The sequence below is a fragment of the Tamandua tetradactyla genome, chromosome 5 (genome assembly GCF_023851605.1).
Source record: "Tamandua tetradactyla isolate mTamTet1 chromosome 5, mTamTet1.pri, whole genome shotgun sequence".
Lineage (NCBI taxonomy): Eukaryota > Metazoa > Chordata > Mammalia > Pilosa > Myrmecophagidae > Tamandua > Tamandua tetradactyla.
This window is the reverse complement of record NC_135331.1, coordinates 93,769,428-93,784,180: the sequence shown is the minus strand read 5'-3', so window position 1 is coordinate 93,784,180 and position 14,753 is coordinate 93,769,428. Positions and strand designations below refer to the sequence as shown.

At 39.5% G+C, this 14,753-nt stretch overlaps 1 protein-coding gene across 2 annotated transcripts in view; it reads right to left on the bottom strand.

Moving 5' to 3' along the window:
* The window catches only part of C5H6orf89 (chromosome 5 C6orf89 homolog), a 93,663-nt gene continuing 78,910 nt past the window's right edge, over positions 1-14,753 (bottom strand). For both annotated transcript variants that reach the window (XM_077161643.1, XM_077161644.1), the window contains 5 exons: positions 8,149-8,303; positions 7,881-8,020; positions 6,698-6,827; positions 2,940-3,063; positions 1-180 (listed from right to left, as the gene is read on the bottom strand). In XM_077161643.1, coding sequence (XP_077017758.1) covers positions 86-180; positions 2,940-3,063; positions 6,698-6,827; positions 7,881-8,020; positions 8,149-8,303 — 644 coding nt within the window. In that variant the 3' untranslated portion in view covers positions 1-85. The remainder of the gene's footprint in view (positions 181-2,939; positions 3,064-6,697; positions 6,828-7,880; positions 8,021-8,148; positions 8,304-14,753) is intronic.

Here is a 14,753-nt window from a genome sequence, read left to right as displayed (position 1 = left end):
GCAGTTTTGTCATTTTTGTTTTTATTTCCCCTCTTTCAACCTGATCTTCAACTCTCAAAGCTGTGCTGGCTATGGTTCTTGTTTCCTACAATTCTAAGAGAATGGTTCCATCGCAGATGACCAAAGGCTGGACCCCTCTGGCTATAACGGAGACCTTCCAGTGGTTGGCATCGGCATAGGCTTGAAGAGAAACAGCAACAGGAAAGCACATTAATGTCAAGGCCTGGGCACATCTGCAGGCAGAAACAAGGGGTCTCCCAGAGCCTGCACTCAGCGACAAATCTTTGAAGTTCCTCAGGCTTTTCCTGGCATACACATTCCTAGGTAGTATCAGTTCTTTCTGGAACTTAACATCTACCAGATGCACTGTGAATCAAAGTGCTTCATCACCAACCTCATCTGGGCAACTGCGAATCATAATCCGGCAGGTTTACAAAGGCAGGGTGCTCTACATGAGGCTGGGGACAGGCACCAATTCTCAGACTCATCTCATTTTTTTCAGCAAGAAGACAGAATGGATGGGTTCTGAGGGGGATGGGACCCCTTCCCATTTCTTCTGAGGTGATTACAGAACACCCAGATTAACCAAATCATCATTCCCCAAATTGTGTTCTGCAAACAGTAGGGTCCCAGAAAATATTCCAAGGAAAAGGGGTTCCATGGCCATATAAATTTGATAAACACTAGTTCCTCCAAAGGCTTTTTGGAGACTTTTATGGACTAATGCACTCTGCATCTACAAGACAGGTACTTCTAAAAGTCAAGGAACTCAAGAACTCTGTGTCAAGGGCTTTTTCAAGAGGCTTCTGCCCCCATGCCTGGAGTTACGAGTGATCTGAGGAAACATTTAGCAAACACTCACGTATATTGTGTGGGCTGGGATGGTAAACCTGAAATCTTTAAAAACTTTAATGTTTTAATAATCTCCAGATGGAAATTTTTCTAGAGTAAATCATACTTTTCAATCTATCTTTAAACTGAGAATGATAAATACAATTTGTATTATATTTATATATATATATATATACCTTTTATATATATATATATATATATATATATTATACCTCAAGAAAGGTGACTATATTTATATATTATACCTCAAGAACAGTGACCATACTGTACAATAAAGATTGATGAGGCAGGCTCAACAATATCAGTCTCTGATGCCTGACCCCTGTATCATTCCTAAGAAAGACTCTGATCTAAAGTAATCTATGACCCCTGCCCCTGCTTCCCTCTGTCTCCACAGGGATAACACATATTTTTTTTCAAAAAACATGGAATTGGTTTATCAAAGTGGTGTTCTTAAGATTCCCTGAGGTACTGGTGCTGTCATTTGTCCTACAACTTCAGAAATATTCCAGGACCCTCTCATCAGTCAGGGTCTGCTTTCTTGTCTTCATTTTTAACTATGGCAACTGTGGCCATTGCTTCTATTTCTGCCACTGCTTCTGTTGCCCATTGTTCTCCCCTACCTCCATTCTTCTCCCAGGCTTTCCCTCCTCCTCTTATTCTATTTAATCTCCTATTCTTCTCAGCATTTGGGTCAAGTGGCTGGCTTTTCTTATAGATACTTCCACCACACAGGACTCATTTCCTTCTGATCAGCAGACTAAATTGTCCCAGCATGGTAGGTATTAGGCTATTCTGGACTCTCTGTACTAGGGCTGGATGCTCAGGTCTTCTTTGATTATTGCCAGAGATCTTTTATTTTTCCCTAATTCTAGAAATGGCGATCTGGACACTTTGGGGAACTAAGGTGTTTTTGTAGTTGTCTAAACCGTTAGTGATTTGTAGAACATATGACAGAAACGTTTCCAAGTACAACTATATACTCTAAATCCAAACATGCCAGGTTAGACTTCTGCAAGAGTCATCCCTGGTGTAAGAGTCATTTCATTTCAGGAAAATAGGTTCAGAACAATTTTCAAACAAGAATCCTCTTTGCAGCAGTTTCCAAGGGCAAGGCCAGCTGTGCTCCATTATCGGTTAATGCTTAATTTCTTTATTTTTACTTTTTTATTTCTAGACTGAATCAAGACTAAAGCTTGGCATAGTTTGCAGTTCACTCTCTATGCCCAAATAAGGCAAGAGGTTTCTAGGGATTTGGGGTCTTCTGAATTGGGGGTTAAATTAAAAGAAATGAATTGGAAAAATAGTCTGGGCTCCGCCAGGAATTCCAGGCCTCTCCAGGGTTTTGTGAGACAAGAAAAATTGGTTCACAATGGTGATACTTGCTGATTTATTTGCTTCTGCCAAGAAAACTGCTGTCAAACTGAGTGCTGCTGACAACAGTTGATTCAAACCTGTTTTTTTGGAACAGATTTTCATAATATAGGGCACAGATCAAGTCACAGCTGGGAAAGCATGGAGCCAGAATTAAGGGTGAGCCATCTATGTGAGGCTATGACTTGCCTGTCAATTTTACACTGAAGGCAGCACAGCCTTGTGTGACTGTCGCCCTGACAGAATGTTTGTGTTGTTTTATTAGCAAAATGGGCTTATAAAAGATTTCCTCTCATCTTGAATTGTCCCTTTCCTGGCTTATGTTAAAGAAATTAAGATCTGATCTCTTGCCTGATGGACAGAGAGGCCTTGGGATTGTTATCTCTCCTCTCTGTCTCAGTTTTCTCTTTCTTCATCTATAAAACAAGGGATTGGTCTAGATATTTTCCAAAATCACTTCTAACATGAAGTTTCTATGACCAATGGACATGTGCACTTTAAAAGTTGTATGTAAAACAAGAAATTCCTCTCTGCTACATTTTCTCATTTGTGCCATTTCTAAGCTTAAGTATTAACCACATTACTAAAAGAATGTTATTTCTGACTCTACTTAGTAGAACATTTGTGAAGATAGTATTTGATTCCTAGAATATCTTTTGAGCTGAAAATTGAAAAGACCCTGCGGCTGACCCTTTGTTCTGCAGCCTACATACCAATGTCCCCTGGCTCTAGCTGCTTCGCCATGGCCTGGCAGTGTCTTCGGCACTGGAAGGGAGAGATGAGCTGCAACATGGCCTCACCCCTGCCAGTGGTAAACGGGTCATGCATTCTATGCATCTGGAGGAAAGAACATGGGGAGGAGAAGTAAGAAAAATAAATCAAAATAAAACCAGGGGGTAGTACTAGTACACAAAAACCCTTATACACACGGCTCTGAGTTTCCTAGTAGCCTAGGCAAATAGGAAAACAGAACCAACAGTTCAATTCAAAACTAACTAGTTTCTCTTAAGCGTGGCATCTCCTGGTACTGAGACCAGAGTAAACTATTTTCCATTGGTTTTCCTAAGGAGACATCATGTGATTTAGCGGGTGACAGCCTCAACAACAGCCTGATAGCAGATGGAGAACAAGCAGAGGTCTGGGTATATGGTCTTCTGGGGGTCTGATTCAATCCAAACTTTTAGAGAAAGACATGGTCTGCATATCCTCTGGGTATTTCTTACTACCAGGGTTTTGATAAGAATTGAACTACAAATTCCAGTTACACTTCTGGCAAGACCCAAGTCAACAGATATGCCATGCTACTAGTTAAAAGCTAATACAGTAAGATTGTTCTCTGATTTTGAAAACTAAGGCGACAACCAGGATATGCATCTGAACAGGTAACTACTACACTTATGAGGGTGTACCACTGCCACCAACAGACATCAAATGCAACCTCCTCTGAGCCATGCAGTGAGCTATGAGCCAGGGGGTGGGGGTGGGGGGATGGGGTCAGGCAGGGCAGGGAGTAGAAAGGGAAAGGTGGGTCTACCTTTAGGGTGAGAGAAAACCTCTAGAGCCTAGGTCTAGCCTCCCCTCTCCTCCTGGGCAGCTGGTGCAACAGCAGCAGGGGTCGGAAGTCTGACACCTTGGGCTGCGATTTGGTTTTCTCTTCTCCACCCAGGGCCTCCAGAGCCTTGGGTTTTGGCCCCATCTTACCCTGTCCTCAACCCTGGTCTCCATACTGCTCCCACTTATCTGTTTCATGACAACATCAGAGCCATTTTAACTGCTGCTGTGATGGCAGGAGAACTGGGTGTCTTGAGCTGGACTGCAGTTGAGTGATAGAAATATTGGCTGAAACTCTAACATCTGCAGTCCTGAGAAAATCCCATAACACCAAAAACAAGCAGATATAGCCTTCTTTTTCATATAGACCTGAGAGAAGGTATAACCTGCTGACATTCACAATGGAAAGAAACAGATATCAGGATGGAAACAGCCAGCTCTAGGCAACACTACAGAGTGGGTGGAGTGAGCCTCAAAGTCCCTCACCTGTTACCCCAGTATCTCTCTTTTATTATTATTATGCTCTTTTATTGAGATATAATCACATACCCTATAATTATCCAAAGTGTACAATCAATGGTTCACAATATCATATAGTTATATATTCATCACCACAATCAGTTTTTGAATATTTTTATTACTCCAAAGAAATACATATAAGAATAAAAATAAAAATGAAAAAGAACACCCAAAATATCCCATACCCATTATTTCCCTTTTTATTTATTCAATTGCCCTTCTTTTTTAACTCATCTGCCCAGAGACTGGTTAAAGGGAGTGCCAGCCACAAGGTTTTCACAATCACACAGTCACACTGTAAAAAGTATACAATTATACGATCGTCTTCAAGAATCAAGTCTACTGGAATACAGTTTAACCATTTCAGGTATTTCCTTCTAGGTATTCAAAAGACGAAAAAGGGATATCTATATAATGTATAAGAATAACCTCCAGAATGACCTCTTGACTTTATCTGAAATCTCTCAGCCAATGAAACTTTATTTTTCTCCATTTCTCTTCTCCTTTCTGGTCTTTCTCAATCCCACAATGCCAGGGCAAGGTTCACTGCTGGGAGTTATGTCCCACATAGGGGGAAAGCAGTGTGTCTACTTGCTGAGTTGGTTTTGAGTGAGAGGCCACATCTGAGCAACAGAGAGGTTTTCTGGGGGTGACTCTAAGCATAATTATAAGTAGACTTAGTTTCTCCTCTGCAGGAATAAGTTTCATAAGGGCAAGCCCCAAGATCAAGGGGTCAGCCTATTAAATTGGTAGTCCCCAATACTTGCGAGAATATCTGGAATTCCCCAGGTGAAGTTTAATATTTCCACATTTTTCTCCAGTCCCTCAAGGAGGCTTTGCAAATACTTTTTTGTTAGTATCTTTTAAAAACCTGTTCCCCACCCTCTTGCCTTCTAGCCTAAGGCTCCCTTTTAGACACTGAAAGGCCTACAAACAAGTTACTTTACCAAAGACTAGAGCCCAAGGATATAGACAGCAGGGTAGGATAGCAAAGCTGGGGAGAAAGGAAAGCTTGGGTCAGGGTGGGGGAACAGATACTCTAAGAAACCCGACTCTCAGAATCTTTGCTTATTTGGGCCACTCTCATTCCCAAAACATGCTCAAGATAACCACAACAAGATGACTCTGACAGGAGTTGAATAACTTTGTATTTACCCCTTTGGCTGGGCTCCTTGATGTCCCTGTTAAGCAGGCTGGTGAAATTAATTTTGGTTTTCAAATGGGGAAGCCAAGATAAAGACAAAGGCCCTGCCCAGAATTATATCATAATTATGAAGATGAAATCACACTAGCACCGTGAGTTCTAGCCTGGGACAGTGGGATAAACTTCTTTAAAACCCAAGGCAAGAACCCAGCACCTCCACCCTACTGCTGGCAGACAGAAGTTCTTACTTCTAGACAAAATTATTGTTTTCACAGGCTTTTAAATTCCTTTAACACAATTCAGCAAATTTGGAGCCAAACAACAATATCAAGAGGTGGAAGACATGACCCAGAGTTGGTAAGGGTCACAGTTTGGGAAATTTAAATTTTTAACAACAAAAAAATTCATCCTTTTAATTCTTCCAAAACAGTCCACGCTCAAAAACCTTCTTTAGGAATAAGAGATTCAACAAATGAGCATTTTAGAGAAAAGTAAACTGACAAAAACACAGAGCAGCTTTGCCCAGTTACTGGCCCTGAAGAAGTAAGCATGGGCTCTGGTCCCCATCGTACCACCTTCTCTGTGTTAGCTCTGCCACCTACAGAGGTAGGCAGTGCTGGGGACAGGGTGGGCCTTTCCACACAACTGGGTGGCCTGTCTTAGGCATGAACCCATCCACCCCATTTCCAAAACCCTCCCTAGGCTTCCAAGCTTTTTGCTTTTCCATTCTCTATCTGAAGTCTCATTTGTTTGTTTCTGGGGAAAGCCAACTTGGAGGGTGGGGGAGCCTTCCTATTAACTAGCTCTGTGTCTTTAAGCAAATCTTAATCTCTCTATGGTAGTTTCCATATTTGCAAAATGAAGAAGTTGGACTATTCTCTCATATACTATTCATTTATAGCTTGCCTATTTTATAAAAGGATTTGAGGTAAGGAGGTCAGACTAACCAAATTCTCAGGTCCCTTCAAATTTTAGCATTCTAGTTTCTTAAATAAGGAAAAATAGCCTGCCTCAGGAGGTAAGGGTAGGAAAAAGATTTACAAGGTAATCAGACCACCTATAATAAATATACCTTCCTGAAAAAGCAGGTTAGTGCAGGTCTCCTAGCCAGCAGCAGTAGCAGAGACCTTTAGATTATGTGGGTGTCCTCTTAAATTCACCCTCTAAGTAGATATGTAGGGTAGGCCTTAATCATGCCATCAGTTCAGGTCCCAAATGAGGAAAATTCTAGATCTAAGTCCTCTCAAAATTTCCTACCTTACTCCCCAAAACAGGTTCTGGGTGAAGAAGGTAGCACTTTTTCAAGGAGGCATCTTTTGGAAATGGCAGGTAGGTGAAAACAGGAAAAAGCTCATGTAAAATTTCTGATCTGTTTGGAAGATTTCTCCTAAAGAAGTTTGAAACAGAAAAAAGTAATTAGACTGGGCAGGCCAAGCCCATCTCCCTGACTCTCAAGATTTGAATGAGGCTGGAAAACTATGGGCAGTGAGTAAAGAAGGGGAAATATAATATCTTAGTGTCTAGGTCCATGAAGAATAATCATGCCATTAATTGTGACATGTACACGGATACATATGAACTCAACAGTCACGTAGAGTCTATCTGAATTCTACAATACATGTGAGTAAAGTGTTTATAAAGTCCAACTAAAACAACATATAGAGGAAGGAAAGAAACAATCTATTCACTCTATCTTGGAAAAGAGATAAGGGAAACAGAAAGCCAGAAGGGAGAAGAGAGGATCAGAGGAGGTAAAAGGAGGGGATAAAAAAATCTGACCCTTGTTCTGAGGTGGAGTGGTAAGTGACGGGGCAGCCTGATCAGCTTGTTTAACCAGGCATACCTATCATGTAAACAAAATGGCAAATTTAAGGTGGAAGCATCAAGAAATTATCAAGAAGTCTTCTATAGGACACAGGAAATGACTGGGAGACTGACCTGGACTGATTGGACAATCTTGGGCAAGTTACTTACTTAACCTAATTCTCACTTTTCTGACCTGAAAAATGACAATGGTAATTCCTACTTCCCAAAGCTATTATGAGTGTCACCAAAGGGCAATATGAAGCACCATGGCATACTTTGTGCCAGGAAATGTAATTTTCCTTCTATCCTTCACACTGTCTTCACCCCTCAGAACTCAGAACCAGTTATGCATACACATAAATGCTAACCACATCTTTAAAATAAATTATGATTTCATTAGACAATCTAGGCATCCACCCATTGTGACCTCGCTCACCACTCTTTCTGCTTTTCCACTCATTCCCTTTAACTCTCACTATTGGTTTTTCAATAGTGAGTTCTTGAGTATTGTCTGACTTGAAGGGGATACTGTAAAGTGCATGCATATGCCAGGCACATGGTAGAGTACCATCAGTTTTGACATTTGGCTGATCCCCTTCCTATGCTCAGGCTAGGAGCCCCTTCTTACACTCACCATGGATAAGGAAAAGGGAACCACCGTTCAGGAAAGCAGCGCCACGACTTAATGAAAAGCCCCTCGGTGAAGCCTTCTGTCACTTCAGGGTAATGGCACAAAAAATGCTGGAGCTCCTCAGAAGACAGAGGCTGACCCATCTTGGGAAGGCAGAAAAACAAAGCAGCACAAAACAACACAGGTAATTATCAGAAATTTCATAGAGTTTGCTATTTTCTAACCTTTTTAAGGGTAATTAATCAGCAGGAGAATCAGGCTTCTTGCTTACCTTAATTACCAAAGGATGAAGTTGCTCAAGTTTTTCAGGGGTATCTTTCAGGAGCATTACCTTGAGGGGCAATTTCTGGGCACAGCCAGTGCAGTTGGCAGGCTTGGGGTCTAACTCATTCTGCTCACAGTTGTTTGTCCACCAGGAGCCAAAATCTGAGAAAGGGGTATGGAGAAAGCAGATATAGGAAGAACATAACTTGTAAAGTTTCAGCAATGAAAGGAGAAAGATACTGTAATACTTTTAAAAATTAACAATGATAAGCACTACCAACTTATGAAAAGGTACATATGAAATAAGTAGCCTCTTAAGAGGGCAGCAGATGGCCCAGCAGACAGGAGTGGGAAGGTGAGGGGTTTTTCTCTGTTTATGCTATAAGGGCATTTTTTTTTTTAAAACATGAGCATGTATGTGCTAAATCCAAATCAACAAATAAAGTATAACAGTTGGAAAAAACGCTCAACAAGATGGAATTGGAAAAGCAATTGTTCTCAATGTTTTCTAACCTGTGAACCATATGTCTGAAACGTCTACAGCACAAGGGTGGGGAAGATAGAAGAGTGGTCTCATGATCACCAGTGAGCTCCGCTGGTGTGCCCTACTGTGTGTCTTCTCACACTCTGGGTATGTGCCTGGACCCCTGGCTCACAAGTACACTGATGGAGGTCAGGACGACCTCAGAGAGGAAGAGCAAGAAAAGGGCACAGAAAGGGAGAGGGAACAGAGAGGAGAGATGGGACTTTAGGGGGGCATCTGTCCATGAGATAGTACTTGATCCCAGGTCAGAGAGGGTGGGGGTGGGTGCTACTAATCCCACAGGCTGGTCAGAAATGAAAATGCATCCTGCCCAGACCCCGATGTGAGAACCAGTTGTTTCTTTGTCACCGTTCCCTGGGTTGGCTCCTTCTCTAAGGGGTTCCTCTGTTTCTACACAGTCCTTCCCAGTTTCTCTTAGTTCTTCCCTCTGACACTATTCTGATTATGTTATTGCATTATTTCTTGTTTACTTTCTATTCCACTCTGAGTTTCATCTGTGTTCACTGAGAGATGTATTGTTTGTGTTAAACTCTAATTGGAATCCAAAATGTTTCATAAGATAGTCTCTGATAAAAAGCCAATGGAAACCAAATCAAGAGAGAGCCTAAAACAAAAGACAACGGACAACCAATTGTGGTTGAACTGAAGTAGATTCTTTAAATCAATACACACCCTGGAAAGCTGACACATAGCTACAGTTTCCTGTAGTGGGCAACCAAAAGACAAGAAAAGTAAACTGTTTCTTGTTTACTTTAAGGCAGTAGTGGAGGGGCTGGAGACTCCTTGGGGAGGCGCTGCATTGTTCTCCCCATGTCTCCTGAGCAACTTCCAAGCAGCCTCCAGCTCTTGCAGATAGTATCAGTGCTTCCCTGAGTCAGCTGCCTTTTCAGCCTGTCTTGGCCTGCAGGCAAACAATCAACTAAGGGATAAGTGCTGCAACCACCTCACCTGGGAGAGGGACTCTTCCCACTCACCAGGAGCCTCAGAAACCCAAGGGGTGGCCACAACCCTTTAGTGGCACCTATTTCAGTGCATGCTGAGGCTGCAAAGTTATACTTTTTTTGGAATATTTTCAAATGCTCCTAATTAGAAGTCAAATATAATGAGTTCTTGCCAAAATACAAGAACTCTGGGTAATGGACATACAATGAGGCATAAACAATCACAGCATGTTTTATAGAAATTCAGTTTCCAAAGTACTTGTGAGGGAAGAGGAAGAGGAAGGGAAACCAATTTATTAAGCACCAGGCCCTATGTTAGTCATTTTCACATGCTATCGTTTGATTTTTATGGCACAATTATTGAGTAGACTTCACTACTCTCACGTTACAGACAAGAAACTGAGAGTGAGAGGAAGTTAGCAAACACCAGAGTGCATGAGGAACACAGAGGATGCGAGTGGGCTTAGAGGCCTGGCAGCCAGAGAGGAATGCTGTGCTGGGGGATTCTTGGGCTTGAAGCAGCTCTGACCCTGCTGAGAACAAAACATCTCCTCAGAAGCTTTTGTTTGGGAGTTTCCTGGTGCTCTTGGAAGATCATTCCAGGTTGGTCACTAGGGTGTCTTAGAAGAGAAAAGGACTGGGAAGAGGTAGAGCTGGTTTTACTGTGATTTTTGCCCTTTGGTCTGGGAGGGGGGAGCTATACTGTGATGAGAAGTGAAATATAATGAGTCTCCACTGGAGCACTATACTTAGGAAAGGAGTGGATTTCAGAGACAACAGTGACAAAATTGATAGATCTAGGCAGCTCTGCCGTGAATGTCTGATAGACTGCACAAGGGGACCTCATGAAGGGAGCACTGACATGGGAGACAACATAATTTGCATATTTATTGTGACATTTTTCTGCAGTAATGTGTCATATTCCAGCAGAATCAGTTTATTGTGACAATTTCCCAAGAGATGAGAGTAAAGAGAAAGGGGCCCCTTTCTCTAATGTATACAAAGTTGCCTCAAGCAGCTGTGAACCTAAGAGTAAGGAGAGATTATTTTAACTTTAATTTATTTAATTTTAATGTTGCTCAGAGTTTTAGATATTCTCAGGATTTCCAGATGGAGATACCTTGAGAAGCAGCCGAAGAAGATCCAGGGAAGGAAAATTAAGAAAGAAACAGAAAGCAAGAATAGAACATACCTTAGAAACTAAGAGAAAAATCAGGGTATTCCCTGAAAGTCTAAGAAACACAAGTGAAAAAAACATTTGTACTAAAAAGAGAATTTAATAAGGTGGCAGAAGATATATAGATATACATACACATAAAAATCAATGGCTTTCTTACTCTAGTAGCCATATCAATTAGAAACTGAAATGGAAGATAATCTCTTTCATAACTAGCAATAAATTTAACAAGAAAGGCAAAACTATAATATTTTAGTGAAGGACATAAAATAAGACCTGAATAAAGACACATACGATACCAAGATTCTGCACAGGAAGATTAAATATCATAAAGATGTCAAGCCTACACCAAAACACACGCACACACACACACATACATACACATACTTAATTAATACAGCTTCAGCAGAATCACATCAAGGGTTCTTACTGGTGAAGGTGGGGTTGGGTTTTGACAATTGGATTCTAACATTTATTTAGAAGAGTAAATATGTAAGAATAGCAATGGGCAATAATCCACTCTCTGTCCAAATTAATATGGAAATATTTAAGTTACTGCAGGTATCCTGGGTAATATAAATGAATTATGAAGGATGGTCACTGCTTAAAATCTATGGAAGATACTCCCCTTTGGCACAGGGACAGTTAGAAACTACATTAAGAGCTTATGTGACATGCTGGGCAGATGGTGGGCCAGAGGACCTCACCAGTGACTGCTCAAGGATTACTGGAGGGCTTGAACCTCTCTCCATGCAAGGCATGTATAGATAATACTTAAAAAAAAAAAAATTCCTGTATAGATAATCCCTGTATAGAAAATACTTTTATTGTATAGATAATACCTTTTTTAAAAATCAGCTTTATTGAGATGTAATTCACATTCATGAAATTCACCCATTCAAAGTGTACATTTCAATGGTTTTTGGTATATTCACAGAGTAGGGCAACTATCATCATTAACTAATTTAAAATGTTTTCTTCATCCCAAAAGGAAACCCCGTCCCCATTAATAGTCACTCCTGACTCCACACACACCATCCGGCTTTAGGCAACCACTAATCTACTTTCTGCTTCTATAGATTTGCCTGTTCTGATATTGCAGAGAAAATGGAATCATACAATATGTGGCCTTTTATGTCTAGCTGCTTTTACTTAGTATATTTTCTTTATTTTTTATTTTCAGTCTTTTTACTTAGTATATTTTCAAGGTTCATCCATTTTGCTGCATGTTTCAGTACTTCATTTTACTGCTGAGTAATATTCCCCTGTATGGATATAGCACATTTTATGTATCCATTCATCAGTTGATAGACATTTGGGTTGTTGTCCCTTTGAGATATTATGAATTATTGCTGCTATGAACATTCATGTATGAGAGTTTGTATGGACATGTTTTCATTTTTCTTAGTTAGATACCTAGATGTGGAATCGCTGGGTCATATGGTAACTTTTTATTTAACTTCATCAGGAACGTCCACGCTGTTCTCCAAAGCAACTGTACCAGTTTACATTCCTACATCAACAATGTATGAAATCCAATTTCTCCACATCCTCACCAACACTTCTTGTATCTGACTTGTTTTACTTCAGCCATCCTAGTGAATGCAAAGAGGAATCTCATTGTGGTTTTGCTTTGTATTTCCCAGATGGCTAATGATGCAGAGCATCTTTTGATGTGCTCACTAGTCATTTGTATCTTCTTTGGAGAAATGTCTATTCAAGTCCTTTGCCCACTTTTAAATTGGGTTATTTATCTTTCTATCATTGAGTTGTAAGAGTTGTAGACAAGTATTGAAAAAGAAAAAAATAATGAGGATGAGTTTCTATAAGACTACTATAAAATAGTATGCCTCTAAAATATGTACATGAAGCCTTTAAAAACATTAATAGAGTGTAGAAAAATGCAGTATTTATAATATAAGAGCATTTAATTCATGGTAAAAGTAGATTTTAACTCAGTAAGGAATTCAGTAAATGATACTGGGACAAGTGGCCATTGATTTGAAAGAAAAAAATTGTTCTCTACCTTTCATGATACACTGAATTAAATTCTAGATGAATTAAAGATACAAATAGATAAAACAAAACTTAAAATGTAGTTAGAGGAAAATATAATAGGTAGTTTTTATATTCTTGTGAGTGAGGAAGGATTCCTAAGCAAACCATAAACCCAGATGCCATAAAGGAAAAATGGACAGATTTGACTACATTAAATTATGAAACTTTTATCAAGAAATATATGCCCCAAAACAGCTGAAACATGAGTGACAGAGTGGGAAAAAATATTTGCATCTAATATAAGAGGTGAAGCGTTAATAACTCTAGTATACAAAGAGCTCTTATTTGGTTAGGAAAAATATTTAAATAGGCAAAGAATATGAACAAGTAATTCACAAAAAAATAAATCTAAATGGCCCATAAAACATACGAAAAAATATTCAACTCCACTAATAAATAAATGCAACTGAAAATTGCTAATAAATAAATGCAAATTATTCAGTTTGTTAAAGGGCAAAAAAAATTGGCAACATCCAGTATTGATGATCAAAATATACAATTAATGGAATATTTTTTAAAAAGAAATTTGGTAGTATTTATTCACATTTTAAATCTCTTATGTCCTTTGACCCAGTTATTCCTCTTTGAAGACTCTATCTTACAGAAATAATCTTATAGACTTATGTGTGTATATATGTTTATGAGTGTCCCAGATACACTTTTTGTAACAGCAATAAAACTAGAAATCACCTAAACGGTTAATTATGGAACATTCACAGAATATACAATCCCCGCCAAAGTTCATAGCCAAAAATATGTATATGAGCTCTCTTTGGAGTATGTGAATCAAACAGTATTTTATTTTGGTATTTTATTTTTATATATACTAAATATATTGCTCTATACAGACATGGAAAGAGTCAAAAGGATGAATACCAAATTATTACTAGTGGTTGCCTATGGGGAAGAGTTGAAATGATGGCAGTGAGAAATTTTATTTCATTAAAAGTACATTTTCATAGATTGAAACACTGTGATCGGTGAAGGGGTGGGGTAAGGGGTATAGTATGTATGAATATTTTTCTGTTTTCTTTTTATTGCTTTTTCTGAATTGATGCACATGCTCTAAGAAATTATCATGATGATAAATACATTAAAAAAAGTACATTTTCATTGAGATTCAGAAATAAACCCATATATGCATGGCCAACTGATTTTCAACCAGAGTGCCAAGTACATTAATTGGGAAAAGAATGGTGCCTTCATCAACCCCTGGAGAGCCTCTTTTGTTGCCCAGAAATAGCCTCTCTCTCTCTCTCTAAGCCAACTTGGTGGGTAAACTCACTCCCCTTCCCCCTATATCAGGCATCACTTCCAGGGGAATAAATCTCTGTGGCAGGTGGTACCTGACTCCCAGGGATGAGCAGGACCCAGAATCATTGGAATGAGAAAGCCTTCTTGACCAAAAAGGGGAAGAGAAAAAAATGAGACAAAATAAAGTCTTAGTGGCTGAGAGATTTCAAACAGAGTTGGGAGGTTATCCTGGAGGTTATTCTTATTGCATTATACAGATATCCCTTTTTAGTTTATGGTGTATTGGAGTAGCTGGAGGGAAGTACCTGAAATTGTTGAACTGTGTCCCAGTAGCCTTGATTCTTGAAGATGATTGTATAACTATAGCTTTTATAATATGACTGTGTGATTGTGAGAACCTTGTGTCTGATGGTCCTTTCATCCAGGGTATGGACACATGAGTAAAAAATAATAAGGATAAAAAAATAAATAAATAATGGGGGGAGTTAATGGGTAAAAATTGGGTAGACTGAAAAACTATGAGTCAATGAGAAGGAGGGGTAAGGGGTATGGGATGTTATGAGTTCTTTTTTTTTCCTTTTTATATCTTTTTCCAGGGTGATACAAATGTTCTAAAAATGATTATCGTGAAGAATACA